Consider the following 24,658-nt stretch of genomic DNA (forward strand, 5'->3'; position numbering starts at 1 on the left):
GGATCTATCAATAATACCATAGATCAAATAACTTAGATAGATCAGTATAATAATATTGCAATAAATTATTAAAATTGAAGCAAAGATGGAAATCAATGATTTATATTTTTATCCACTAGCATCAGTTTATCCTAAAAGAATACCTTCAAAATATAGTAACAAAGGCTTGAAACCCAAAGTTTTAGACTTATCAAAAGAATTAGATCCAATTGAATGTAGTTTATCCAGAAATTGTGACATACTTTCTTATTTTGGGCTTTTTCACAAAGTTTACAACAAAATAATTCTATCCAATCATAAACTAATAAAAAAATTTAGCAATGGTAATATACCTGAAGACACTAAAGACGAAGAAGTTGTCTGGGAATCAAATCAGCCTGAAGATTATGTTATATGTGTCGAGGCTCGTATTATTGGCACATACTGGAACAATAGAAGAATCACACTCGTCTCTGTAGATAACTCAATTAAATACCTGAAATACCAGGATGGCAAGTGGGTGGAATCTAGAGAAATTGTACTCGACATCAACAGTTTGAACACGGGCAAACGTTACAAAATCTTTAAAAGAAATAACTTGACCAATTTTCAAGCAAACGATAAACTTCATTTCAGTGAAATTGTAGAAAAAAATTCTGAAAACAGTATTATATCCCCAATTATACCCTAGTCTATTTAATTAACATCAATAGGAGTATTATTCTCTTAAAGTGGCAATAGTGTATTATATTATGTATATAAACAGTATGACACACCTTAATACATATAGATATATATTGACATTTTTTATAGATGAGATTGTTACGATTTGGAGGGGTGATTCAGACCATAGGTATTGTAAAGTTGTTTCTTTATTTGAGATGAGTAATGGTAACAAGGTCATGGCAATGTTATTCTTGGGCAATAACTTATTGATATACTACTTCGATGGTATCTGGAAACTCAAGGCTGACTCCCTCAAAAACAATGACTTAAAACCAAGGTATATTAAATAACTATACAAAAAATTCTATAGACTAGATCACCTTTCTTTCCCTCATGTGTCAATAGATGAAGTATTCGAGTTTTCCTCCATTGTTATTAATCTTTTCAACAAAATTACTAACCCATTCTCCCAGAATGACTCCAATAAAACCATTGACAAAGAGTCTGTAACACTGGAAAATAACCCCAAGGAGAGTTTAAATGAAATAGAAAACAATTATATGAGACCTTTTTATGGCTTGGAAGTAACTTTGCGTGATATGTATTTGATATATAGAATCTACTTTACTACTTCTGGGCACTATGCCGATAAATCATATAAATATGCCTTTATAAACCTAATTTATCCAAGTACCGTATTAAATGACAAAGATTCTTTTCGTGAAGTTGATCCACGTTCTAATTTTTATCAAAACACTCCCCTTTACTACTCATTCTATGAAGATATCGACTCAACGAATACAGGTAACACTGTCATTAAATCATCCACACAGTTATTATAGTATATAGTTGATGTATTAATATATTATTATAGTATATACTTAATAAATTATTATACCATTATACTATATAGTTGATTTAGGAAACACTGATGTGAATACTAAAAATTCAAATGCAACCAGTAGTGAATCAAATAATGGATTGGATCAAGAGTATGAATATTTCAATGCAGTTAGTGGCGAAATTATTGATCGCAAAACAGATTCCGTGACAGTCAATGATGTAAAAATTAGGTTTTTTAGTACTCATGATGATACCGTCATTATCGACAATACAACTAATGATAATTATAATGAAGATGAAGTTGTTGACTTTGGTTCGTTACATAATAAAAATTGCATATCTGATAATAGCTGTTGTTGTTTTGATAGACGATCAGCTTACATTAAGTATTTAAGAAAAATAAACGACAAGAGAGAGAAGCTTCTAGGTGTTACTTCAGTAGCCTTGGACATCAACAGTACTGAACCAACTAAAGAGTATTTTATAACAAAAAGTTGTGAAAACTTTGAGTTTAAATGTTATTCACGTTACAAATTTAACAAAATATTTCATAAATCAGAGGAATTTGGTGAGAAGATACTCTGGGAGGATAAACTTGATACAGAATACGCAAATCAAGTATTCCTCCTACATCACAATGACAAACTTTGTCTTTTTATTCTTTCTGAGACTCTCAATTGCAGATTGCTAATTCTTGACCATGATTACAATCCTGCCTTCAATACCCTAGATGATGGAATTAAAATTGATTTAAACAAATTCCGATTTTGTGATATGGATAATAAAACCATAGATATTTTTGGTATGGATAAACGTGACTCATGTTCTAGTTTTTACTTTCGTTATTCTTTCCCAAATAAATGTTATTTTATTTATTATGAGGACAAATTGGTCTGGAGCCATCCTGATTCTCTTGAGTCACTAACAAATGAAGAAAAAGATGAAAAAAACTTATTGCATATACATTTAATGGTTTCCCATTTTTTACTGGCGATGGTTTATACGCATTTGATCTGTTTCTCCTTAAAAACTTGCTCGAGTTAGCCAGTGTAATTGTGGATGAAAAATTAATAAATGAACCAGAAAAAAAATTTTTTAAATTTAACTCTGATGAATATAGATCTCAAGTGCCCTCAACAGTTACCAAACACTATCACAAGTACTTAAATTTGAAATCAAACTCTAAAAATAACTAGGAATAAACTCTTAATATACTAATATACTATATATGGTGTATGTGTATAGTAGTATGATTAGATTATTATACACTTTTACTAGTACTACTGTCTTCAGAAATACTGGCACGAATTGCTTTAGAGATTGTGTAAATCGTGAATGTTAAACTCTACGTCTTCTTCTTGGTCTGACTGAGTTAACGCCAGTTTTAGGTAGTCTGGGTTCATGAATAAGCTGACTGACTTGTAGTCCGATGGCATGAAAGGCTTGTAAAACGTTTTCTACTCGTGCGATTCTCCTGAACTTGACGTCTACAGCAAATATACCAAGCCTTTTACACTTTCTGGCGATATTCTCTCCTATCCTGTACGCACATTTATCTGTCTGTTGCATCTTCTTTCGGTAGCCAACGTTGCCAGCAAATGAACCAAATACTGTCCTGTAGTTTTTACTGCGGTTAACAAGCTGAGCGTGAACGTTGTTCTTAGAAGTGGTCAGGACTAACATAAACCGGTCCGTAGGCTCAATTATAAGTCCGTTTCTGTCAAGATCAACGTTGTGGAACTCTGGAAGGCCAAAGTTCCTTCTATATCTCTGGTAGTTACCCTGAAAATTCTTCAGTTCCTGCTTTGTCAGAGTCTTGCTCAACACGGGTTTCTCTCTGCTCTCCTCAGAACCCGTAGTCATGCTCCTAAAGGATACACACCGTGTCAAATCACTCGATGCTCCAACTTTGATCCCACCAAACCTCCATAAATCCCTCAATATCGAGAAATCATTAAAATTTACTACATTTCTTGTTAGAATCCGATTAACTTGATCAAAGAGCGAATTTCCTATTTTCCTCCCCAAACTAACACATTTATACATTTATTCAGTTTTCAAAAATATTCATACTAATTTTATCAAAATAACATAAATTAAATAAGTTTTATGAAAGAATATTTATGCGAAGAAAAAATGGTGAGAAAATTATTCTTCGGTAAAAGTTAACAATGGTTCTTGTGAGTTCATGATTTGGATGGAATCCTTTTGCTTTTGTTTCTTGTACAAATTTGAATAGTACACCACGCTATCGACTTTGCCTTTTAGTTTGAGTAGAGCCTTATTCATGGTCAAACGCTGATTTATGTGCTTATTTAACTTAATCAGTGCGTTTCTACCCTTTTTACTCCCTGTAAACACTGCAGAATGTTTCCTCAGGAGCGTGTTAATCCAGCCTTCTCGCGAGTATAACTGGTTTGGAGTCCTTATTACACTTGACGTTATGTACTCCAGCAGCGATAGTACCAGGGGCGGAGTTAGTTCCGCCACTGTGTCCTCAATTGTCGCATTATCACGCGTAGACAGAAGCTTCTCTACCAACTTTCTATCACTCGTCAACAACGCTTGCGTCAACATCACTGAACAACTTTTATTCCTCTTCTCTACACTCATTATTAATACCATAGTAATAACTACATACTATTTATCTCAGTATAAAATGTGTTAACTCGTAACAACAAATTTATTAATTTTGTCTACTCGTGACAACTACTTGTAAACTCGTGATAACAAAAATTTAAATATTATTAATATGTGTATCTGTGTAAAAATATGTAAGATTCATACGATTATCCATTTCTTTTATGCGTGATTTTATATTTAAGAGCTGAGTTGGAGATAAAGGTGTGATCCGTTCTCCAGGCCGGGTGTCTTGGGTACTGTTTCCCAAATATATATGGTGTAAGGTGTTTTGGAACACCTCGAGAACGCGGTGGAGGGTTTGATAATGACTGTTTATGCCTTGGATTAGCGCCACAATCAACTCCTAAAACATTTTACAGAGATCTACTCTCTACATAACTAATTATACACGAATAATATTCCATGTATAACTAGCATCTAGTGGTAAGAATGAATATAACTGGTTAATAGTATATTATCTAGGTTAAAAAAGTTAGAATTTTTGACTAACTATTAAAATATTAATGATTAGTGTAAAATGAAGATAATAGTATTAATATAATAGGAGTGAGTAATTAGTTTGGGCGTTAGGTTGAGAAATTACCTAGAATGGGTATATGCCACTTCCGAATAACGTATCTACAAGAACTACAGAGTAATGTTAATGATCCTCTATGCCACATTAAAAATTTAAATCCCAAATTAGGAACTGATTCAACTAAATTGAGAATAGATTCATCCAAATTAATAAAACTACTAAAAATTTATAAAAACTATTAAAATACAAATATTCTAGTAAAATTGATAAATCTGCGATATAAATTATTACTAAGATTAAACTGGTTATAGGGTTTATTAATGTTATTCAGAATCATAATAAATTAAATATAGTTATTATCGTGTAATTTATTAAAATGACTGAAGAATCTTTATTTTTGTACCATTCTACTACTCCCAGTAAGAACCAAATGGTTATGAAGAATATGGACCTGTAACTTCCTTTATTTACTTCTAAAAATCACTTATTTTACCTTTAATTCCCATTTAATTTACTTATTTTAGTATTAGACGGTGGAAAATAGTGTTAAATAAATTGTTTTAGTGATTTGTGTCTGAATTTAATGAAAGGAATTGAGGTTTCTGAAAAGGACTTACAAGGTGTCATTGCCAATTACTTGTTCATCAACATGTACGAAGATACTTACAAATTCTTCATACAAGAAACACATTTTAACGGTAACATTTTCAATACTCTTTATTTTTATTCACTTATTACCTTTATCAACTCTTAACATCACCTTTTCACTCTTATTTAACCTAATTATACAATCAAATTCGATTATAGTTATGTTATTTTATGATAAATTGTAAGTAGTGTTATGATGAAATTATGCAAATGATAATTCCTATTCATATTTTTAATATGATTGAGGAAACCTGTCATCCTTGAACTGATTACACACTATACTATTATAGTATTAATTATATATTATTATTAATTATGTATTACTATTAATTATATACACTATTATAGCACTGTTGTAATATAATTATATATTTCTGATATTGTAAAATTTGTATGTTATAGATGATGGGTTTAAGCCTACGATATCTGAGAGGAAGTTTATTAGGAACTCCATTATGGAGGGGAGGATTATGGACGCCATTAATCAGATTAATCAGATTGACCGCAATGTATCTTCGTTACGTCGCTTGCTTCTACTGGATTCAGTTATATCCCACCCGGGGACTTAGATTTACACCTATTTATATCATTAACTACATTATTATATATTGATTGCATATTAATATAATGAATTGTTATAGATTTTGAATGAGAACAGTAATTTATTATTTGTGTTAATGTTGTATCGTCTTGTCGATATTATCCTCTCGGTATCCACTACTTACCATCCAGTTATAACTATATTTATGTATAGATAATTATGTTGAGAATATTTGATAATAGGGTGATTTACATACTGCAATAAAATTTGCCAAGGAAGAGATTTCATCTTGTATCAAGAAAGATGTTAGTTTTCACATAATTGACACAATTTAGCCTAACCTCCTTACAAAACTTGAAGAAGCCATGTCATTGCTCGCCTTTCAAAATCTTAACGTATCACTCATCTAGTTCCACAGTTAAATAATCCTACAGTTAAATGTTGAGATACCTTATATATTTAGTTACACACTCATCTAACTAGTGTATACTATTGAATTGACTGTAGTCACCTGAGGCATTGGAGATAATAAAGAAGATTCAGAAACCTGATGAAATATCAAATTTAGTAGACAATTCACTGATTGCCTATTATAACCTCGATCCAAGTATTAATACTTTTATTAATATTTTTCAGAACCTATTTTGGAGAATATTATTAAGGAAACGCTTTGGGTTGAGTCACAACTTGAGTCAAAAGTACACTAAATTTATTTCATTATTTTTCAGCCTAATTCCTACAGCTTAAAACTATCAAACATTAGCCGTTGCGGGTTCAAACTGTCATCATAATCCAATCCCTCAAAATTAACTAAATTTCAATAATTTCAATTCAAACAATCCAATAAATCCATAAATAAAGTTAAGTAAATTTAGAGTAATTTTTAATTTCTTGAACAATATTATAGTAGTTCATATCATGTAACAGTTGTTTATATTGTATAGAAATAGCACATTAGTATGTTACAGCGATTAATAGCGTGGATGAAGTGAATTTTAAAATTTGTGATTTTATTTATCACGTTCGAATGCGAAGTGGTGTATGTGTTTTGAATTTTTAACTTTACCTATTTTCCTTTTTTTATATTTCCCTACCATTACATTACGTTTCTCCTCCAACTCCTGCCTTAATTTATCCAGTTCACTCTTCACATGTTTTACGCGTTTTACGGAATTTTTACCACTTGATTGTTTTACACCATTTAACACATTTTCACCATTCACGAGATTGGGTTTGGGGGTTGAATCTATTTTACAATTTTCAAGTGAATCTTCATCGGAAAATATAATATGGCCCTTTTTATTCCGAACCTTATTATTAGTAGCAGTATTAACATTGGTAGTATTGGATTTGTGAGTGTTGGTGATATGGTTAAGAACGAAGAGGTTCGTATTGATTTTGTCCAGGTTCCGTTTAAGTTTAAGCTTTTTAGTTAGTTTTTTCTCTCTTAGAGTATCTTCAGTGGGAAGAATCACCTGGCCCTGGTCGCCGATTCTTGAGTTTATCATCTTGTAATTAAACTCATCTTCGTTCCTATATCTGCCTTTTAAACTGAGTTCTTTAATTAGGCGTTCCCTAAGGTGATAGTGTTCTGATCTTTTTTTGTAGTCTGCCTTCTTCTCCAAGTACTGACCAACTCTCCTCTTCCTGTGCTCAGGCTGGGACCTCTCCAAGTGAACTCTTCTGGGAACCACGTGCTTCAGTCCTCCCATCAGATATCACGAGTCAAATAATTTACTTAGTTGTACTACACGGATTTTGTCCTAAAATCAATTAATCACTAATAATTTAGAGATTACTTTTTGTTTAAAGGCGACAAGTGCGATCTTAGCAGTTTGACTTGAAACTCGATAATATGTTATTACCTCCCTAATACAATATTAATTATACTAATCAACAGCATTATAGTACTAAATATATACTATTAGTATAGTATATGGTAGTAAAGGTTGGTGACTAGTAAAACATACCTCCAAGTAACTTTAGAATCTATAATGAACAAAAGATATCTAAAGAAAAAATTAATGTAATTTAATCAATTATAATATAATTTAGTAAAAAGGCGTGATTTATGGAACTAATTGAAAAATACTTGGAATGTGAGAGATTCGGCCCAGCTTTAGTGTAAATGACTAAATCAGAGCCGAAATTAGTGCCATCAGCTGTTTTATAACCAAGTCCACTAAAATACTTCTCCAAGGCTTTCCTTATATCCTCCTCATAATCCAATTCCATACAAATCCACCCCTTTTACTCTATTTTACAACTTTTTATCTTATTTTACAACTATATTTTATTTTTTTACGACTATGCTGTGTTTTTTAAAATTGTATTGTATTTTTTAAAAAGTTTAATTAAAATAATATCTAATAATAATAATTTGGAAAAAATAAAGTGATTTTTCACCCCTCATAAATAACAACATCTCACACCTTCACACCATTTAACGTTTTTAAAAAATTTATTAAACAAATTATTGTAATTAATAAATTATTGTGTTTAATAAATTTCAATTGTTAAAATTAGATTAATCAAATTTTAAGTGTGAGTATTTGTTATAAATTTCCTTCAGTTTATCGTTATCATTGTTATAATGAGCCTCTAGTATTTCTTCTGTTAATATTTCCAATAACTTGTTACTCGCGCTCTCCCCTTCACCGAAGACCTCGCTGTTATACAGCCTCATCCTGGCCTCCATGGCGTTTTGTATGATGTGTTCTGGTACTCTGGCGAGTTTGGCCACGTGCATTCCATGAGAGTCTGGACAAACTCCTGGCACAAGTTTGTACAGAAACTCGACACTCCTTGTTTCCTCATCCACCTTAGCCGCCATGTGGAACATTGACACGTTACTAAGACTCTCTGCAAACATACACACATCTTGGAAGTGCGTTGTAAACACACATCTACAACATTTTCACACAACTATAAAATAACTAATTTTAACCCACAATATACTAGTTTAGCTGAATATTGATAAATATCTGATTTCCTGGATGGTATAACTAAGCATTCAAGTGGGTAGTAAGTAGTGAATAACTAAACCCTAATGCTGGGTGCAAGCTCCGCAACGCAGTACCTGCAACCGATTTTGGATATCTTTTCTAGAGTAGCCACAGCAATGGCTGTACCATCAAAAGTTGAAGTTCCCCTACCCAACTCATCAATCAGAGCCAATGAACTACTCGTGGCCTAAAACATTATTAAACCCAACACCAACTAAATGCTTAATTTAACCAAAAGAGATAAACTGTTTAACTATGTGAGTTATAGAGTTAATCACTAGTAACTCGGTACTTTTGAAAGTATTGATGAGATATCCTGCAATTCAACTAGGAAAGTACTTTTCCCTTGTAAAATATTATCTGAAGCTCCAAGTCTGGTGAATATCGAATCCACAACACTAAACTCAGACTCAACACCTATACAACTCTAAAACCCTAGTCACAAAACTGTAAATAATATATTAGTTAAATAATTGTAAAACTAAGTCTTCTGAGGGTCTAAATAACAGGGTGTCCTACAGTAACTAAGTAGGTTATAGCGGATAATTCAGTAGTTAGTACAAGCACCGTAACGTACATGAAACAAATGATCCAATTTGACCCATGATGACAGTCAGTGCAATTTGTCTTAACAAGGTTGATTTTCCACCCATGTTAGGGCCTGTGATGATGAGAATTGGACCGTCGAAACCCTCGCCAATGTTAACACTGTTGGGCACGAACTTGTTACCACTGATGCTGAAGATGGGATAAACTGAGTCTTTGACCCTGAGAATATTTTGGGATTTGGGATGGAGTTTTGGACGGCACATTGGGAAGGGCGAGTTCTTGGCAACAGTTGCCAGCGAGGTCAGGCAGTCGAACTGAGCTGCGATTTCAATTAGTTTACAAAACTTATAGCTATTGGAGTGAAACTTGCTCACAATCTCCTGGTAAAACTCTTCCTCGCTCTCCTTAAGCTTAAACTCAAACTCTTCCAACTCCTCCAGTATCTGCACTATCTTCACATTTCTACCGCGAACAAAACCACTCCGTGTACTCGTTATCTCCATGCTACTCACTCCTCCCCCAACCGCATTTCCCGACACATTATCCAATTTCTTAACCATAGCTATATTATTATTTGTTAAGAGATTTTTAAGTATTTTTTAAAGAAAACTACCTAATTTTAGCTAAATAACAGTATAAAATAATAATAGTGGTAGAGTACTAAGAATCGTAGTTACTAGTGTATTACGTGTATTATCGGCGACAGGCGTAGTGGAGCCTGAGGCGGTGTGTTGTAAGCTTGATTTTCTCTGGTATCGTTGGAATTCGGACTCTGTCATTTCAACCTCGTATCTGAATTTGCAATGTACGAAGCATGCTGAGGGTGAGATTTGTCTGATATTCTCTAGCACTCTGTCGAGTTTGGCCTTAACAGACTCGATTTCAGCTGTCAAAGCCCTTGATTTTGGCCACTCAACGCTAGAGCACGTCTTTTCCCCAGTGAGCTTTAGCATGCTTTTGAACAGGATGACGTCATCTGAGCAGCGTAAAAACTCCTCTTCAACCTTTTTCACCAACTCACTTTTATAGTTTCCAAACAGATTAATTGATTCGTTGAGGAAGTTGACGACGATGTCTTCTAGTTTCTGGAACTTGTCAAAAAGACTATACAAATCATACAGCTTAGTGTAAACTCCTCTGTCAAAGTATACAGCCCTTTTATGGTAGTTTGAGGCTGTGTTTAGTATCTTACCTAATGAACGTTCGAGGTCCGGAAATCTTTCCAGTTCCTGGTTTAGTGTTGTTACTAGTGGGTAATTATGGACCAGAAACTCCACAGCCTCGCTTCTGAGGTTGATGGCATCAACGTCTGTCAGAGGGTTCAGGAGCCAATATCTGAGCAACCTCTCTCCAAACGCTGTTTTAGTATGGTTTAAGTAATGGAATAGAGAGTTCTTCTCAGTACCTTCCTGGGTGACAAAGAGTTCCAGGTGCACCAGTGCTGAGTAGTCCATGCCCATGACTTCCAGCTGAGAAAAATTAAATGGTTCGAAATAGCAATAATCTACAAGTTTGTTCAGAAGCACAAGGCTTAGGTACGATTCAGTTAATGTTAGAGATGTGGAACACTCAGAAGCCTCAGACTCCCATTTGTCCTTAACTTTGTTCAAGAGGTTCTTGGACTTATTTTGTGGAACATGTAAAGTGACATCTGCTGAGTAGGGTAAAGCCTTAATAGCCTTTACTAACTCCTTGTTATCGTATAATACAGAATCCAGTACTACTTCAGCCGGGCAGAAGTGGATCAACACTGTCTTCACCTGTAGCAAATCATCTGTGTATTTAACGGTTCCAAACCGGATTTTACTCATTGAAACGTCCAAACACACTATTTCTACTGCGGAAGGAGTTTCTGATTTTGTTTCTTCGGATTCCGATGGTGCGGGCTGGGGTTGGGTTTCTGATTTTGTACCTGACATTATGAGCAGTGGCCGTGACTGTGATGTGAGCATTTCAGGCGCTGCAACAGTTCCTGGTGTAATAATATCACAGACGTCTCTTTTAACAGCTCTAGCTGTAGTTCCTGAGGCCTTATTACGCTTATCCAGTTGTTGTGGCGTTTCAGTTTGCTCTACAACTACGACTCTGTAGCCTGCGTTCACACAGGCTGAGGCGTAGGAGTGAATGCTTTTCTCTGGGAAACCTACGTGAGGCTTGGTTTCAGCTCCCATCCATCGCAGGCCTGTGAGCCCCTGTAATATACAGGCATCCTGATAAAAGAGCTCGTAAAACTTACCCATTTTGAAGAAAACCAAAGAGTCAAAGTGAGTCCGCTTCACGTCCCACCACTGTTGCATGCATTCAGTGTAGTGACCACTCCTAAATTCGTGAGCCCACCTGTGTCCTTTCGGCGGGATCCACAGGGTACTGCTATCATACCCATCACCCAAAGGTTTCCTTCCCTCACTATCCCTCAGGTTCTTCGGCTCTAGCCATGGCGGGAATGAAAAAGTCCCCTTATACTTGTAATAATTCTCAACGTATGACCTAAATCCCAGAGAACTCTCACTTGCTTTACAACTCAAATATAATTCCCTCTCATGAAAATCCATTGTATCTTCCTTATCTCTCTTATCTTCTCTACCCACTGTTACATTATCGATATCTATTGGCCTCTTATCATCAAATTCATATGCATATAATAACCGATCTATTAGTCTTTCATCATCCATTAATTCTCCCTTCACATTTCGTACATTTTCCACACTGTTATTACCCATTGTGTCACTGGTACTAGCTGTGGCACTCGTATTATCATTAATTGTGGTATTAGAATTAACTGAATCAAGACTATCAACTGTAGTACTATTGTTACCAGTGGTCTTCTTCATTATATGAGACAGGTTTTGAGACCCAGTGAGTAAATTAGAATCATCAAACAGTAAGGTTCGTTTTCTAATAAGTGGTAAATCATCCTCTTCAAGTTCACCAATTGACATTGTCGACTCCTCCTAAAATATTTTCCATTTCCATACTATACTAACTACACATAACTATATAGATTTGATTACTAGGGAAAAAAGTCAAATTAGACTATTCAATAGTATTATTGAATTAATCTCCCTTATAGTATATAACTAGGCATTTAAGGTCTAAATAGCCAATGGATGAGTAAAATTTGGCAAAAATCAGCAGCCGTAACCGAGTATTACATAGTGTGTGTTGGAGAGATTTGAATCCGAAATTATGCTGTCCATTTTATCGAAATGAAAGTCTAATAAATCATCATCTAGTGAACTTCTATCGAGTGAGGATTCTACTGGTTTGAAGGGTTCTAAAACCGTTTCACGTCTTTGTATATTATTTTCTTCATTTTCACAATCTAGCATTGACGTCTCGAGTTCCTCCTTAATTTCCGTCTTGGGTGCCGGCCTGAAGAACGAAATTATCGAGACCTAAAATGTGTATTATTTATACTCAAAATTACATTTTTTGATCCGGACGTTCTCGACTGGGACATGGTACGCCTTTTTCTAAAACTAACGCAGAATCCCATAAATCACACACCCAATCACTACTAACTATTTTTATCATCAATATTCCAGCAATATTCTTAATAATTATTGCATAAAAATGTATTTTTAGAATAAATTAATAATGTAAATTAGTTAGTTTTATTTTCAACGTTTCTTCTTCTTTCCCCTAAGTCACACATTAATACTTCTATATTATATATAACTAAGAAATTATTGAGTAAAAATTAGCTTAAATTTTCGGAATTGAAAAAATACCTCTTAACGTTGCTAGAAGTGGCGCTAATTGAGCCAGTTGTGGGTTTGGTGGAATAACTTGAAGTTGAGCCTTGAGTATTACCTCTAGACATATCCTTCCTCCTCTTAGCTTGTTTCTTATATGCAGTTCTACAACATTTTCAATACCACTATTATACTAACTATATATAACTAGTTAATATGAAGTTAGTTGTGAAATTGTGTAAAGAAGTGTCAGAGTGACTCTATGGCAGTGAAAAAGTACCTTTCACTTTTACGTAACCAACGTTCTGGATCTGGAGTTCCAACCATATTCTTAGGTTTCTTGTTTCTTCTTTTCCTTCTTTTTCTAACCTTAGATTTACCAACTCTAAACATTCATTTACGCTTGTAGAACTCACTTTTCTTCCTCTCCAATATCATACGTTATCTTATACTCATTCTCCAACTCCTCAGCATCTACATTTCACATCATTAACACTCTTAAAAATCATATTACTATTTTTTAATATTACTATTTTTCTAATATTACTATACTTTTAATGGTACTAATAATATTTAAGAATAATGGTAAAATAACTGAGTTAACTAAAATAGTGGTTGTGTAAATTCCTAACAATGGACACTAACCTATAAATCTGACTTCTCTTATAAAACTATTGGAAAATTGTTCATCGATTTCGATAACTGACTCATCAAGGAAGGTTTGATTATAAACAACTCCCAACTTGGCTGACAAATCATTCTTGTTCCTCTGATACAAAGTCTTGCAGACCTTCACTACTTCCTCATGGAGCCCATTACTTTCCAAATAGTTACAGCCAAGTTTGACCACCTCATCACACCCAGACTACTCACAATATTACCAAAAAACTTACCTTAGGGTTTCTTATGTAGTTATTTAACACAGCAATTACATCACTTTTTAAGCCAAGTAATATACACAACTTCACATATAAACGGTGATATTCTCTGTAATGTTCGTTATACTGATTGTAGTGTTGTTTGTGCTGTTGCAAGAGTGAAAATGCATCTTTGAATTTCGACTGCTTAATGAGTAACTTGGTTAACGAGAGCACGAAATGTTGCTCTCCAAATTGAGAAATAGCCTGACGCAATAAAGAAACCGACTTCGTATACTTCTCCTCAAGGCACTGTAATATATTACACTAACCTAGTTAAGAGTGTTATATACCTAAATATTCTAATTAATAAATGAGTGTATAGTGAATAACTAGTAAATAGAATAAGTTGTAGCGTGAATTAGCAAGCTCCGTAACACAGTACCATAACAGCTGCTTTATATAGTAATAAATCCTTTTGATCGAGCGCTCGGTTAAAATTTTCCAAATAACGTTGTGCCTCTTTCAAGTTACCACTTGATAAACAAGCCCAAACACAATTACCATGAATCATCCTCAACTATACAACGTCATATTTCATAATAATTACATGTCTAACAGTACTAATTAGTTATTGGTAGTAGTTAATATGTAATTACTTCTGAGTTTGAGAATTTTCTGGATATTTGTTCCTTTTTAATTAAACTTTCGATTTTCCTAACCATCAACGTTACTTCTCCAGGTTCAACCCTGTAATACATTATTGTCCCATAACGCTAATTACCCAGTAAATATTTGGTAAATTTGGCGGATATCTAAAGTTTTCGAACGAATAACTATTAATAACAGTGGTTAGGTTGTGAAACAAAGATACCCAAAGAAAAGTTGATTATTCAGCGATACCAATACAGTTGCTTGATCGACATCCGATGTACTAATCATCAATTAACATTATTATCAACCATATAACTAAGTGTATAACTGATATCCCCAGTGACTATATAACTGAGAGATTAACTGAATAAATATGGTACTTATCGAAAGTTTTGATTAGGTTTGTATTAATTGATTTAGCGAGTTCAAAGTTTCCTCTTTTAAAATTCAAATATGCTCTGAACGCAAAAATGTTTGCAAATTCCACCTGGTCTTCAGGGTCCAAATCCACTCCTTCCTGCTTTAACTCACCCTCCAACATTTCTACACTCATTATTATTACTGTGCTAATATTACATATAAGTAATTCCCTAGTAGTGAATAACTAAGTATATATATTTATCCATGTCCAGTTGGGCAAAGGTCCCAACGCAGTACCATTAGCAATATCTAGATAATCTTGGGCACGAGTAACATCATCCAACAAAACGAAAGCACACGCATAATTAAAATATAATTCGTAAGGATCATGTCTTTCATTCAGTATATGATCATCAATCTTCTTCGCTAGTGAGTTCAGTAACTCGTTACCCTTGGAATGCTGAGATGAAAGGGATAAGTCAACGCTTAAGCGATTAATGGATAAGAGAGACTCGGCGCCTTTGAGCTTTAGTTTACTGTAAATATCACTCGCCTCTTTAAAATTCCCTATTCTTAGACACAACTGGGCCAATAACAGTGTCAACTTTTTATCATTGAAATTTACGGTTCCCATATCAGTCTTTTCATACAATTCGTCCTCATTTGCCTTATTAACTTGGTTAACGGAACCATGTTTATGGGTAGATTTAAGTAAATCTTGGGGCGGCAAGTTGTTAAAGCACAGTAGCAGTGTTTTCAAACCAGGCTTATATTTGCCTAATTTGTAATAACAATAACTCTGCTCAAAATGTAACCAGCAACATAAATCGTTATTATAATGTGTCTTAACAGCCTCTTTTAAACTCTCTTTTACGTCATCACTATTATTCTTATCTGATTTTCTAGAAGTTGTTGCGGCTGGATGAGGGCGAAAACCATGAAGCCAACCGATGGTTTGCAAACAACTGTGCCATCGAGAAAGCTGAATCTCACAAAAAGCCTTAACTCGGTAAAATGAATTTTCACCAGGCCATTTCTTCAAACCTATATACAACTCAATAAACCACTATATATCTAACTATAGATTGATAACTATATAATATTATTTATTAACTATATAAAATGTGTAACTAAAACGGAAAAATACATTTATGGCAAAATTTAGCAGCCTCGGAATATCTGGCCTCGTCCAAAAGAGCCTGAAGTTGTTTCAGACAGCTCTGGACTGAGGACAAGTCAACATTATCAAGAATCGTCATCGATTACTCTCAAATTATTGAAATCCTTCCTTAATAAATTACTCAATTGTGTCTTTAATTTAAAATTTAAGCATCATTTAGAGATTAATTAATGAAAATTTGAACTACGTTAGTTTTAATTAGGAGAAAAAATGTGATTTAAGTTCAAAACTAAAATTTGGTAAAAGCGATCTAAATTACTTAGAAATTGCTTCAAATTACTGAAAGAATAAGTTAATTCTACTTGTTTACATAAAAATTAAATTATAAAGTAAAAGTTTCAGTTTGTTAGGTTAATTTTAGAAATCTGGTGGATTCCATAAACCATCACTTTATCATTTTTTCAACACCCCTTTTAATTTATTAGAAAAATTTATTCTTTTATAAAATTTTAAATTTTTATCATTTTACTAATAAATTTACAATATTTTTTCTTAGTTTGGTCAATAATTTTACCCATTTCAAATAATATTTTTTAATAACTAAATGTGACCAATATTTTAATTTATAAAAGGGTGTAAAGGAATGGATACGTTAATTGGTATTTGTGGTCGTGATTTTGTGGCTGTGGCCACCGATACTTATGAAAAGCATTCAATTGTGACTTTGAAGAACGACGACGACAGTAAGATAATGCAAATTGACGACTCCAAGCTTCTATTGTTGGCTGGGCCTTGCTGTGATCGTAATCAGTTTGGAGAATACATTCGGAAATCAGTCCACTACCACCGCTACAAGACTTCTTTTGACATGACCACAAAATCAATGGCTCATTTTGTAAGACAGCAATTGGCTGAATATTTAAGGAAAAGCCCTTATCAAGTTGATTTACTCGTCGCAGGATTTGATAATGTACTTTTATACCATTAACGCTATAACTACTATTATACCTCTTCCTTACTTAGTTATACAATAATGTGTAGAATGGACCGAAATTATACTGGATAGACTATTTGGCAAGTTCAACTGAAGTTGATAGAGCAGTTCATGGTTACGGAGGTCACTTTCTCCGGGGTTTACTTGACAAAGAGTACCACGAAAACTTAACTGTTGAGGAGGCTGTTTCACTCCTAAAAAAATGCCGTCACGAAGTAAAAAATAGGTTCCTTCTGGCTCAGTCGAATTTTAGAGCAAAAGTAATTGATAAAAACGGGATCCACGATGTTGATATTGAAGACGATAACACTCCTGAAGTGTTCCGACTTCAGGATCCAAAAGCCATTAAAGTTGATTAATTTCTTATTTCATTATCCAGTACTTTTATTATGAATTATAGTAAAATTTTAGTACTTCATGCGTCATTCTTTTTTCTACTTTTACCAATATAGTCATACTGTACCAATATCATACATACACATATATTATATAATAGCATATTGGAGGATTGATAATATTATTTATCAGTTGAGAGTAAGAGAGTATTACTATTGAGCATGATTTTATTCTGCGATTTGGAGAGAATGTTAGCCACTTCCTTAGCGGTTTCAATTCTCCGAAGCGTAATAAAGGCAGGGTTATCCTTAATTGCACTTCCAATAAGCCTTGCAGCCTCAGACTCTCCCTGAGCCTTAATTATCGTCGATTTCTTCTCCTCCTGAGCCTTCAACACTATATATTTACTGCGTTCAGCTTGCTGTTGAGCTACTTGTTTAGCCTCTACAGCCTTTTCATATTCAGGACTGAAGCTTAAGTGGGTTAAGGAGACATCATCGAGAAGAATATTAAAGTCCCTGGCCCTGTTCACCAGCTGGTCCCTGACTGCTTTGCTAACTCTTTCTCTCTGAGTAATGAGCTGAGAGGCGTTGTACTGGGCCACAATACTCTTCAGAACCTCGTTTATTATTGAAGGCAGGACTCGCTCGTCGTAATCTTTGCCCAAGTGCCTGTAAATATCCCTGAGTCTGCGCTCATCGGGACGAGACAACACACGGCAGGTGATGTTAACCATCTGCAAGTCACGGCTTCCGGTGAGAGACATCAGAGTCCTAGGACGAGTCCTCACATCGTAAATTATTGGACGTTCTAGCCAGGGAATTATGAAGTGCGTTCCTTCTCCATGTGTAGTCTCACTTATTCCAGTGATACGGTTATATACAACAGCTCTATGCCCAGCTCCAACTAATTCAACATTAAAGAGACATTAAATAGTAAAATTTATAAAATATTTAACAAATTAAAAATCATTCTAAAAATGATTACTGTTCAATATAACTACAATAAAAAAATCAATAAAAATTAATGATAAAGGTTTTTAAAGATTGTTTTTACAATTCTATATATATTATATAATAAAATAAAGCTAATATAAAGTGGAAGTAGAGTAGAATCTTACCATCGTATAAACTGGAATTGACAAGCCAGGCACCTGAACCGAATAATAAGAGAGCAGAGCCGGCTCCAGTAACTAATTTAGCGAATTTATCAACAGGAATCTGAGCCATTACAAATAATAAAAAAATATTATAGAAAACAAATTTAACACTTGGGGCTATGACTGACAATATATACAAAATTGCATCAAATTAGTGGTGAAAATCTGAAAGATTCTTTTTCTTGTAAAATTACAAATTCATCTAGAATTTCCCTATTTACACCTTCAATATGCTTTGTAAGCCTCGATTTTAACTCTCCGAAAGCCTCAATACCCAGTGGAAATGTATCATGAGCTACTACTATTGTGTGCTTAGGTTTAAGTGTTAAATGTACATTTACTGCGTCTTCAGGGCTCATGTTGATTTTACGCTTAAATTCAGGCCCTATGGGTAAAATTGCGATATCTATTGTACAGTTAAGATCCCTCAGGTACTCCCCAATCTTCTCAAAGTGGTCTGAAAAGTCAGTTTTCCCGGCATAAAATATAGTTGAGTGATCAGACCTGAGTAAAAATCCTCCCCAAAGGACTCTGTTCCTATCAATTCCACAACTCAAATACTTCCGTTTAGTCTCCGATTTGGCAGGCAAAAATGTTATTTTTACGCTACCGAAGTCTACTTCCTCAAACCAAGATAGAGGATATGTATATCTATCGTAAAACATGTTGAGGTATTTCGTTATGTTCATGCCACCAATTGCCAGTGCTCCTCCCTGGTCACTTATTTTCCTCATCGTCCAAGTATCCATACAATCATACGAATTGTTTGATAGTAGTAAGAAGTCAGCAGGAGGAAACTTCCAATATTTATACCAATTTCCACTCGTTCTCTTAACTACAAAATGTGTTGTATTTTTTAAAAAGTACCTCCAAGACCACCTGAAAAAAGTCTTTTTGATAAAACTGGATCCGTTAAAAATCTAACTCCTTCCATTTGTATAAATACTGTTCGATGGCCCAAGTATGTGACCTCAACACAGTCATCTGGAGCCTCAGAAATACTGAAATCATCTGACCTTTTATACTTATATTTGGGCCATTTTCCAATACTTCTTAAAAAAACCCCTAAACATTATCTATTTAATAATATATAATATAGTATATTTAATGATAGTTATTTATAAAGATTACATACGATTGAGAATGGGAAATTTGCGTACAGAATAGGTGAAAAATCTATCTAAAGAGTGAAACAAGTTATAATCTAATGTGTATTGTGATTTGGTAAGGTTTTTGTAGAATCCGGCCCTAGTTCTAAACATCGTGAACGAAGAGATAAAGGCCAAAATTCATCAAATTCTACAAAGAATCTAAAACAACAACATTAACAGAACAATTTGTTTGAATTATTATAACACAAAGTCCTACAAAATTATAATAATACCTCCTTTTAATCCCCATCCTAATTACTTTATTAAATAAATTGTTCCATAATTTCGTTTCATATTATTGTTTTATAGTTTTCTTAAAATTAATCTTAAATAATGGTATTTTTACATAAACATAACTTATTATTTTAGACAGTTGCTAAAAGGTTTGTTCCTCTTTTTGATAGAGTTTTGGTATCAAAGATAAAGCCTGAACATAAAACAAAATCCGGTATTTTATTGCCAGATTCCGCCAATCTAACTTCCAGAATGGCCAAAGTATTCTTTTTACTCTAACTATTTTATATATTTTGTATTAACATGTTTAGGTTGTGGCAGTTGGTAAGGGTAGAGTTAATTCTAAAGGTGAAAAGGTTGACCCCGTTTTAAAAGTCGGTGACACAGTTGTTATCCCTGAATACGGCGGGATGGATTTAAAGTTTGACGGTGAAGTCTTTACTGCTTATCGTGAGGACGACATTATTGGTACTTATAACTAACATTAATACTAATATACTGTACTGTATAATATATACGTGTAAGTTATACGTTAAGGAACGATTTTGGGCCATTTTCAGGTCCATTATATAAGCCACAGCCCACAATTCTACAAAAATCTATCAAAAATTTAGTGTACCTAATTTCCTTATTGGGAATTCCATCTTTTCTTGCTCCATTTCCCAACTACACATTTCGTTAACATTATCCCAGCTATAGGTATTTGGTTATATAACTATATAACTGATCTAAATATGTATCACTGGGGAACTAATTGACTAAAGAACTGGTATATACGGCAGAAATAAACTAGACTAAATTAATACCATCCGTATTAGTTTCATTCCTTTAACAACAGTGCCAACAACTACAGCTTTTTGCTGAAATCCAGGATTACTAGTCAAGGTTATTAAAAATCTAGAAGAAACTCCAAGTGGCCCATCACTAACCATTGCCACATCCCCTTCTTGAACAAATGTTGTATCAAACGATTCTTCAGGAATTCTATACAAATATATTCCATTTATGTATGGTGTGGCATATTAACTGTGTTTAGGTGCGATATCTAATAACACTGTGATAGTTGGCCATCTTTACATAGAAGAAAGTAGTTAATGAATATATGAAATTACCGTTTGGAATATATAGTACATGAATCTAGTGAACTTTTTTGATCAAATAGTCTACCGCCTAAAATGGCCCTTCCAGGCACAATCTTGTCAAATCTGGTGTTATAGTAGCCAATTATCTTATCCTTAATTGGGAATCCTTTACACATGTGAATGAAATTCTCAACAGTAAGAGGTAAAAGGCGCCCGTAAAGGCCAATTAGAATCCTTCCCAAGTATCGGTTATCCATTGATATGTCCATATAAACGTAGTCTGTAATGGCTCTTTTATGTATATTTTCAGCCCTAACGGCAGGTGTTCTAGTATAATTAGGCCATAATAGTATACCACCAGCTAGTAATCCCTAAAACAAAGAATTATAAAAGAAGAATCCTACCATGTAAATTTTACTCTTATACGATAATTTTGAAAACTTGCCATAAGCAAATTTGAACAAATGATAAGGAAATAATAATGTATTCCTAATCATTTTTTTAAATTTATCTAAAATTCACCATTTTTATTTTTTTAAAAATTATTAACGTAATTTATCAGGTCACATATTTCTAAGCACATTTCACAAACAGTAAATAAAAAGTTATAAAATAATAAATTATATTAAAATGATAAGATTAAAATAATGTTACAATTATTTTGAGTTATTTTTTATTTTTATTAATATAATCGTTGATGGCGTGCTTAACGGCATCTTCCGCCAATAGACTGCAATGTATCTTAACAGGTGGTAAATTCAACTTATCTACAGAAATTCATTAATATTTCAAATAAAGTTATCTGTACCATTAAGGTAGCCAAGTTATATAACTATATATGACCTTTAATACCTGAAATATCTGTGTTCTTGATAGCTAATGCTTCTTCACATGTTTTGCCTTTAACCATTTCTGTTACGTATGAACTGCTTGCGATGGCTGAACCACAACCAAAAGTCTTGAAGCAGGCATCCTCAATCACCTGATCCTTAATTTTTACCTGGAGCTTAATCACATCTCCGCACGCCGCTTTGCCAACTATTGCGGTGCCCACTGAGGGGTCATCCTTATCGAAACTTCCAACATTTCTGGGATTATTAAAATGATCCTTTACCTCAGGACTATAACGACGTAGTTGTAAACTACCCAAATTTAATAAATCACAGACACCAACGGTGTTAAATCTTGTAATGAGACCAATGAACCTAGTTGAAAGCGTCATGATGGCAGAGCTGAATTTGTTACTAAACTTATTCTGTTAATTCCTACTAGTAAACTAGATTTTTCAGGCACTTTGGTGCCGGAGAGTTCTAGAATTGAAATCTGACCAAGGGATTCTAAAATTTTTGATAAAATAAATTTTCGTGCCTGATGTAATGTTCCTGAGACGCGAACCGGAGCAAAGGAGATATCAATGTTTTGTATCTTTTTAATAAATTTAACGATTAACAGTGTTTCCTTCAAAAACGCTTTTCTACACTGCAGAAGTACCAAATTCTCAGCTGAATTTGCGAAGGGAACCGTTATATTATTTGAAATTAAGTTGCCCTGCAGTAATCCAAATAAAAATTCGGCGCTTTTGTCAATTTCAGGCTTAATTATTGATGGTCTTAAAATTCGATCTAGACTATTTGATTTACTCTGATCACTCAACTCGACTTTGAATACTATCCAGCGATTTTTCACACGAACCATTCACCCACATATGATACTATTATTATGCTAAAATACTACTATAAAATGAACTCTATTTAACTTAAAATATTTAGAAAAAATTATTTGTATAATAAAATAAAACAGATTATTATCCCCCATAGCAGGATAGAATTATTACTCATTATTCCACCAATTATAATGGTGATTTCCTAGCATATCTACTCTTCTGAAAGTATGCGATCCAAAACAATCTCTTTGTGCTTGTATTAAATTGTATCCTTCCTATACCATTTCAACAACCAACCAATTAATTAATTGACTAATTAACTAGGTAATTAAATTAAATAAAATCCACAATTACATGTTTATTGAACAGAATTTGTATATATTGTAAGCTGGTTGCGATTCCTGGTACTGGAATATCATTTTCCAAACACCTTTTTACAACATCTTTCCAAGTTTTCATGCTATCTTTTAATATTCCGTTAAACCTATTGAATGTTACTAATATTTTTTATACTTTGAGTGAAATGGCAACATTCGATCAGTTTCTTTGAATGATTTTGAGATTTCATTTAGCAAATCGCAGCTGATTATTGCATTTTCTACTCCATTTATTACACTTAATTACGTACTTGACCATATATTAGCTAATCTACTCAGGTTCAGGTCCCATCCAAACTCTCTCGAAGCTTCGCTGACGAGGTGAAATCCTTGAGAGAAAATGCTTATTGCAGTACAAATATATGTTAATTTTAACTCATCTGATACTTTTTATTATTTTTTTAAAATTACCAATTTTATATTTTTCAACCCTTTCACCAACATTATTAGTGTTAGGGATGTTTGAATGTTGTGATAAATTACTGAAACACCTCATGTCTACAGAAATTGCTATGGAAGGCACTGGGACCGCTCTGTCAAATGCGTCCTGAACAGTCCATTTTCCTGTTCCATTTGAGGAAACACACGGCAAAATTTTGTCCAGCAAGTGTTCTAATACAGTCATTAGTTTTGATTTATAGTACCATTTCCTTCTTTAACTTGTAATATCATCTGTGTAATTTGGAGCAAATACGAATAATTTTCAGAGTGCCAGGCATTAAATACTGAAGCAATATCTGAATTACTCATCATGTTTTCACACTTCATCAGCTTGTATAATTCTGAAATTACTTGCATTAGGGCGTATTCCATGCCGTTGTGGACCATTTTTACGTAATGGCCTGAGGAGCCAGGTCCAACGTAAAAATCCTAAAAACTCTATAAATATTAAACTAACTGTATCGACTTGTGACAATATTCGCTTAAGTTCGTTATAATCCTCCAAATTTCCCCCAAACATTAAACAGGGGTGTGTCAAAGCGCCTCGTTCTCCTCCACTAATTCCCATTCCGGAATAGCGAATTCCACTCTGCTTACATCTCAAAATCCTTCTTTCCGTGTTTTTGTACCACTCATTCCCGCCATCAATCACCATATCATGCTTATCTAGAAGAAGAATCAGTTTATCCAGCACGGAATCAACAGCTTCCCCGGCCTACAAATTATAAACTAGTACACAAATTACTGTAATCAACATAAGAATCATTTTTGGAGTCTTTAAACTTGAAACCTAAACATTTTATGATTTTTATAAAAAATACAAATTCGTCAAGATCCATATAACATTTAACGTTAGTCAAATTAATAGAATCTGGGACCAGACCACTTGATTTAGGTTGTTGATTCAATTTTTCATTAAAGTTATCGATTTCCTTTCGGCTTCTAGTCCAAACAGAGACTCTGAAGCCTCTAGAGTACAAATTCCTGGCGTATGCGGAGGCCATTACGCCTAATCCTACAATTCCAAACTCCGATAAGTTAGAATCCTCCATTTACACCCTTAAAATTTATTATTTTACAAAAAAACTTATCTCAGCATCCACATATTTATGAATCCACACATTACTTAGTTAATTTCTTTAAT

General features: G+C 33.7%; 15 protein-coding genes across 15 annotated transcripts; 4 read left to right on the plus strand and 11 right to left on the minus strand.

Annotated features, from left to right (window-relative positions):
* Positions 1-85: 85 nt before the first annotated feature.
* On the plus strand, positions 86-2,681 carry TpMuguga_01g00179 (uncharacterized protein; the record flags this gene model as incomplete). Its single annotated transcript, XM_061304937.1, has 4 exons — positions 86-644; positions 793-982; positions 1,016-1,449; positions 1,568-2,681. 4 exons carry the CDS (start codon positions 86-88, stop codon positions 2,530-2,532), a joined length of 2,148 nt encoding a protein of 715 aa, XP_061161515.1. The 3' UTR covers positions 2,533-2,681.
* Positions 2,682-2,743: 62 nt separating this feature from the next.
* TpMuguga_01g00180 (Ribosomal protein S11 family protein) lies at positions 2,744-3,624 on the minus strand. The gene has a single exon (XM_760614.2). The coding sequence runs from the start codon at positions 3,532-3,534 to the stop codon at positions 2,827-2,829; it is 708 nt and encodes a 235-aa protein (XP_765707.1). The 5' UTR covers positions 3,535-3,624; the 3' UTR covers positions 2,744-2,826.
* Positions 3,622-4,932, minus strand: TpMuguga_01g00181 (Dip2/Utp12 family protein). The gene is made up of 3 exons (XM_760615.2): positions 4,715-4,932; positions 4,276-4,474; positions 3,622-4,091 (listed from the first exon to the last, which is right to left on the minus strand). The coding sequence occupies exons 2-3, from the start codon at positions 4,283-4,285 to the stop codon at positions 3,637-3,639; spliced, it is 465 nt and encodes a 154-aa protein (XP_765708.1). The 5' UTR covers positions 4,286-4,474; positions 4,715-4,932; the 3' UTR covers positions 3,622-3,636.
* A 57-nt stretch (positions 4,933-4,989) lies between these two features.
* Positions 4,990-6,866, plus strand: TpMuguga_01g00182 (CTLH/CRA C-terminal to LisH motif domain protein). Its single transcript, XM_760616.2, has 9 exons — positions 4,990-5,101; positions 5,213-5,346; positions 5,699-5,805; positions 5,938-6,006; positions 6,080-6,142; positions 6,173-6,232; positions 6,345-6,444; positions 6,474-6,535; positions 6,566-6,866. The coding sequence occupies exons 1-9, from the start codon at positions 5,025-5,027 to the stop codon at positions 6,626-6,628; spliced, it is 735 nt and encodes a 244-aa protein (XP_765709.1). The 5' UTR covers positions 4,990-5,024; the 3' UTR covers positions 6,629-6,866.
* On the minus strand, positions 6,731-7,600 carry TpMuguga_01g00183 (Utp11 family protein). Its single transcript, XM_760617.2, has one exon. The coding sequence runs from the start codon at positions 7,547-7,549 to the stop codon at positions 6,848-6,850; it is 702 nt and encodes a 233-aa protein (XP_765710.1). The 5' UTR covers positions 7,550-7,600; the 3' UTR covers positions 6,731-6,847.
* Positions 7,601-7,606: 6 nt separating this feature from the next.
* TpMuguga_01g00184 (tRNA intron endonuclease catalytic domain protein) lies at positions 7,607-8,222 on the minus strand (the record flags this gene model as incomplete). Its single annotated transcript, XM_760618.2, has 3 exons — positions 7,930-8,222; positions 7,808-7,846; positions 7,607-7,706 (listed from the first exon to the last, which is right to left on the minus strand). The coding sequence occupies exons 1-3, from the start codon at positions 8,070-8,072 to the stop codon at positions 7,607-7,609; spliced, it is 282 nt and encodes a 93-aa protein (XP_765711.1). The 5' UTR covers positions 8,073-8,222.
* A 130-nt stretch (positions 8,223-8,352) lies between these two features.
* Msh6 (MutS domain V family protein) lies at positions 8,353-12,859 on the minus strand. The gene is made up of 7 exons (XM_061304938.1): positions 12,819-12,859; positions 12,544-12,786; positions 10,080-12,342; positions 9,420-9,953; positions 9,135-9,259; positions 8,917-9,029; positions 8,353-8,743 (listed from the first exon to the last, which is right to left on the minus strand). Exons 1-7 carry the CDS (start codon positions 12,849-12,851, stop codon positions 8,365-8,367), a joined length of 3,690 nt encoding a protein of 1,229 aa, XP_061161516.1. The 5' UTR covers positions 12,852-12,859; the 3' UTR covers positions 8,353-8,364.
* A 106-nt stretch (positions 12,860-12,965) lies between these two features.
* On the minus strand, positions 12,966-16,472 carry TpMuguga_01g00186 (SRP72 RNA-binding domain protein). Its single transcript, XM_061304939.1, has 12 exons — positions 16,105-16,472; positions 15,255-16,001; positions 14,978-15,140; positions 14,818-14,877; positions 14,603-14,693; positions 14,389-14,523; positions 13,980-14,255; positions 13,732-13,951; positions 13,503-13,560; positions 13,367-13,471; positions 13,123-13,251; positions 12,966-13,033 (listed from the first exon to the last, which is right to left on the minus strand). The coding sequence occupies exons 1-12, from the start codon at positions 16,214-16,216 to the stop codon at positions 13,012-13,014; spliced, it is 2,118 nt and encodes a 705-aa protein (XP_061161517.1). The 5' UTR covers positions 16,217-16,472; the 3' UTR covers positions 12,966-13,011.
* Positions 16,473-16,525: 53 nt separating this feature from the next.
* PBD1 (Proteasome subunit beta type-2-A) lies at positions 16,526-17,441 on the plus strand. Its single transcript, XM_760621.2, has 2 exons — positions 16,526-17,047; positions 17,119-17,441. The coding sequence occupies exons 1-2, from the start codon at positions 16,721-16,723 to the stop codon at positions 17,428-17,430; spliced, it is 639 nt and encodes a 212-aa protein (XP_765714.1). The 5' UTR covers positions 16,526-16,720; the 3' UTR covers positions 17,431-17,441.
* A 130-nt stretch (positions 17,442-17,571) lies between these two features.
* phb2 (Prohibitin 2 Tp6) lies at positions 17,572-18,675 on the minus strand. The gene is made up of 2 exons (XM_760622.2): positions 18,528-18,675; positions 17,572-18,313 (listed from the first exon to the last, which is right to left on the minus strand). The coding sequence occupies exons 1-2, from the start codon at positions 18,634-18,636 to the stop codon at positions 17,589-17,591; spliced, it is 834 nt and encodes a 277-aa protein (XP_765715.1). The 5' UTR covers positions 18,637-18,675; the 3' UTR covers positions 17,572-17,588.
* Positions 18,676-18,703: 28 nt separating this feature from the next.
* On the minus strand, positions 18,704-20,079 carry NAPEPLD (Beta-lactamase superfamily protein). Its single transcript, XM_061304940.1, has 3 exons — positions 19,702-20,079; positions 19,434-19,642; positions 18,704-19,401 (listed from the first exon to the last, which is right to left on the minus strand). The coding sequence occupies exons 2-3, from the start codon at positions 19,498-19,500 to the stop codon at positions 18,713-18,715; spliced, it is 756 nt and encodes a 251-aa protein (XP_061161518.1). The 5' UTR covers positions 19,501-19,642; positions 19,702-20,079; the 3' UTR covers positions 18,704-18,712.
* groS (Chaperonin 10 Kd subunit family protein) lies at positions 20,001-20,462 on the plus strand. The gene is made up of 3 exons (XM_760624.2): positions 20,001-20,053; positions 20,087-20,212; positions 20,263-20,462. The coding sequence occupies exons 1-3, from the start codon at positions 20,051-20,053 to the stop codon at positions 20,431-20,433; spliced, it is 300 nt and encodes a 99-aa protein (XP_765717.1). The 5' UTR covers positions 20,001-20,050; the 3' UTR covers positions 20,434-20,462.
* An 8-nt stretch (positions 20,463-20,470) lies between these two features.
* TpMuguga_01g00191 (Cyclophilin type peptidyl-prolyl cis-trans isomerase/CLD family protein) lies at positions 20,471-21,650 on the minus strand. The gene is made up of 5 exons (XM_061304941.1): positions 21,438-21,650; positions 21,064-21,404; positions 20,758-20,935; positions 20,571-20,617; positions 20,471-20,540 (listed from the first exon to the last, which is right to left on the minus strand). Exons 1-5 carry the CDS (start codon positions 21,528-21,530, stop codon positions 20,477-20,479), a joined length of 723 nt encoding a protein of 240 aa, XP_061161519.1. The 5' UTR covers positions 21,531-21,650; the 3' UTR covers positions 20,471-20,476.
* A 24-nt stretch (positions 21,651-21,674) lies between these two features.
* Positions 21,675-22,833, minus strand: TpMuguga_01g00192 (Rpp14/Pop5 family protein). Its single transcript, XM_061304942.1, has 2 exons — positions 21,886-22,833; positions 21,675-21,800 (listed from the first exon to the last, which is right to left on the minus strand). The coding sequence occupies exon 1, from the start codon at positions 22,726-22,728 to the stop codon at positions 22,252-22,254; it is 477 nt and encodes a 158-aa protein (XP_061161520.1). The 5' UTR covers positions 22,729-22,833; the 3' UTR covers positions 21,675-21,800; positions 21,886-22,251.
* Positions 22,812-24,580, minus strand: pgdP (6-phosphogluconate dehydrogenase domain protein). The gene is made up of 9 exons (XM_061304943.1): positions 24,336-24,580; positions 24,260-24,304; positions 23,972-24,229; positions 23,718-23,943; positions 23,485-23,685; positions 23,325-23,453; positions 23,210-23,294; positions 23,051-23,180; positions 22,812-22,971 (listed from the first exon to the last, which is right to left on the minus strand). Exons 1-9 carry the CDS (start codon positions 24,564-24,566, stop codon positions 22,864-22,866), a joined length of 1,413 nt encoding a protein of 470 aa, XP_061161521.1. The 5' UTR covers positions 24,567-24,580; the 3' UTR covers positions 22,812-22,863.
* Between the last annotated feature and the right edge of the window lie 78 nt (positions 24,581-24,658).

This window comes from Theileria parva, chromosome 1 (assembly GCF_000165365.1).
Source record: "Theileria parva strain Muguga chromosome 1, complete sequence, whole genome shotgun sequence".
NCBI classification, from domain to species: Eukaryota; Apicomplexa; class Aconoidasida; order Piroplasmida; family Theileriidae; genus Theileria; species Theileria parva.

What these genes read in the sequence shown, in the direction of transcription:
- TpMuguga_01g00180 (XM_760614.2), bottom strand. Translation starts at nt 3,534, where the DNA reads ATGTATAAATGTGTTAGTTTGGGGAGGAAAATAGGAAATTCGCTCTTT.
- TpMuguga_01g00182 (XM_760616.2), top strand. Translation starts at nt 5,025, where the DNA reads ATGACTGAAGAATCTTTATTTTTGTACCATTCTACTACTCCCAGTAAG. An exon ending in ACAAGAAACACATTTTAACG is followed by an intron (nt 5,347 to 5,698) that starts GTAACATTTTCA and finishes TGTATGTTATAG; the next exon opens with ATGATGGGTTTAAGCCTACG. An exon ending in AGTCACAACTTGAGTCAAAA is followed by an intron (nt 6,536 to 6,565) that starts GTACACTAAATT and finishes ATTATTTTTCAG; the next exon opens with CCTAATTCCTACAGCTTAAA.
- TpMuguga_01g00183 (XM_760617.2), bottom strand. Translation starts at nt 7,549, where the DNA reads ATGGGAGGACTGAAGCACGTGGTTCCCAGAAGAGTTCACTTGGAGAGG.
- Msh6 (XM_061304938.1), bottom strand. Translation starts at nt 12,851, where the DNA reads ATGTCCCAGTCGAGAACGTCCGGATCAAAAAAT. An exon ending in GAACGTCCGGATCAAAAAAT is followed by an intron (nt 12,787 to 12,818) that starts GTAATTTTGAGT and finishes TACACATTTTAG; the next exon opens with GTCTCGATAATTTCGTTCTT. An exon ending in ATATCCAAAATCGGTTGCAG is followed by an intron (nt 8,744 to 8,916) that starts GTACTGCGTTGC and finishes AAAATGTTGTAG; the next exon opens with ATGTGTGTTTACAACGCACT.
- TpMuguga_01g00186 (XM_061304939.1), bottom strand. Translation starts at nt 16,216, where the DNA reads ATGACGATTCTTGATAATGTTGACTTGTCCTCAGTCCAGAGCTGTCTG. An exon ending in GAAAATTCTCAAACTCAGAA is followed by an intron (nt 14,524 to 14,602) that starts GTAATTACATAT and finishes GACGTTGTATAG; the next exon opens with TTGAGGATGATTCATGGTAA. An exon ending in TGGTTACGTAAAAGTGAAAG is followed by an intron (nt 13,252 to 13,366) that starts GTACTTTTTCAC and finishes AAAATGTTGTAG; the next exon opens with AACTGCATATAAGAAACAAG.
- PBD1 (XM_760621.2), top strand. Translation starts at nt 16,721, where the DNA reads ATGGATACGTTAATTGGTATTTGTGGTCGTGATTTTGTGGCTGTGGCC. An exon ending in TCGTCGCAGGATTTGATAAT is followed by an intron (nt 17,048 to 17,118) that starts GTACTTTTATAC and finishes AATAATGTGTAG; the next exon opens with AATGGACCGAAATTATACTG.
- phb2 (XM_760622.2), bottom strand. Translation starts at nt 18,636, where the DNA reads ATGGCTCAGATTCCTGTTGATAAATTCGCTAAATTAGTTACTGGAGCC. An exon ending in CAATTCCAGTTTATACGATG is followed by an intron (nt 18,314 to 18,527) that starts GTAAGATTCTAC and finishes ATGTTGAATTAG; the next exon opens with TTGGAGCTGGGCATAGAGCT.
- NAPEPLD (XM_061304940.1), bottom strand. Translation starts at nt 19,500, where the DNA reads ATGGAAGGAGTTAGATTTTTAACGGATCCAGTTTTATCAAAAAGACTT. An exon ending in TTTTTCAGGTGGTCTTGGAG is followed by an intron (nt 19,402 to 19,433) that starts GTACTTTTTAAA and finishes CACATTTTGTAG; the next exon opens with TTAAGAGAACGAGTGGAAAT.
- groS (XM_760624.2), top strand. An exon ending in TAACTTCCAGAATGGCCAAA is followed by an intron (nt 20,213 to 20,262) that starts GTATTCTTTTTA and finishes TAACATGTTTAG; the next exon opens with GTTGTGGCAGTTGGTAAGGG.
- TpMuguga_01g00191 (XM_061304941.1), bottom strand. Translation starts at nt 21,530, where the DNA reads ATGATTAGGAATACATTATTATTTCCTTATCATTTGTTCAAATTTGCT. An exon ending in TGTACTATATATTCCAAACG is followed by an intron (nt 20,936 to 21,063) that starts GTAATTTCATAT and finishes ATATTTGTATAG; the next exon opens with AATTCCTGAAGAATCGTTTG. An exon ending in GAATGAAACTAATACGGATG is followed by an intron (nt 20,618 to 20,757) that starts GTATTAATTTAG and finishes CGAAATGTGTAG; the next exon opens with TTGGGAAATGGAGCAAGAAA.
- TpMuguga_01g00192 (XM_061304942.1), bottom strand. Translation starts at nt 22,728, where the DNA reads ATGGTTCGTGTGAAAAATCGCTGGATAGTATTCAAAGTCGAGTTGAGT.
- pgdP (XM_061304943.1), bottom strand. Translation starts at nt 24,566, where the DNA reads ATGGAGGATTCTAACTTATCGGAGTTTGGAATTGTAGGATTAGGCGTA. An exon ending in ATATGGATCTTGACGAATTT is followed by an intron (nt 24,305 to 24,335) that starts GTATTTTTTATA and finishes TAAAATGTTTAG; the next exon opens with GTTTCAAGTTTAAAGACTCC. An exon ending in ATGTTGCCATTTCACTCAAA is followed by an intron (nt 23,181 to 23,209) that starts GTATAAAAAATA and finishes AACATTCAATAG; the next exon opens with GTTTAACGGAATATTAAAAG.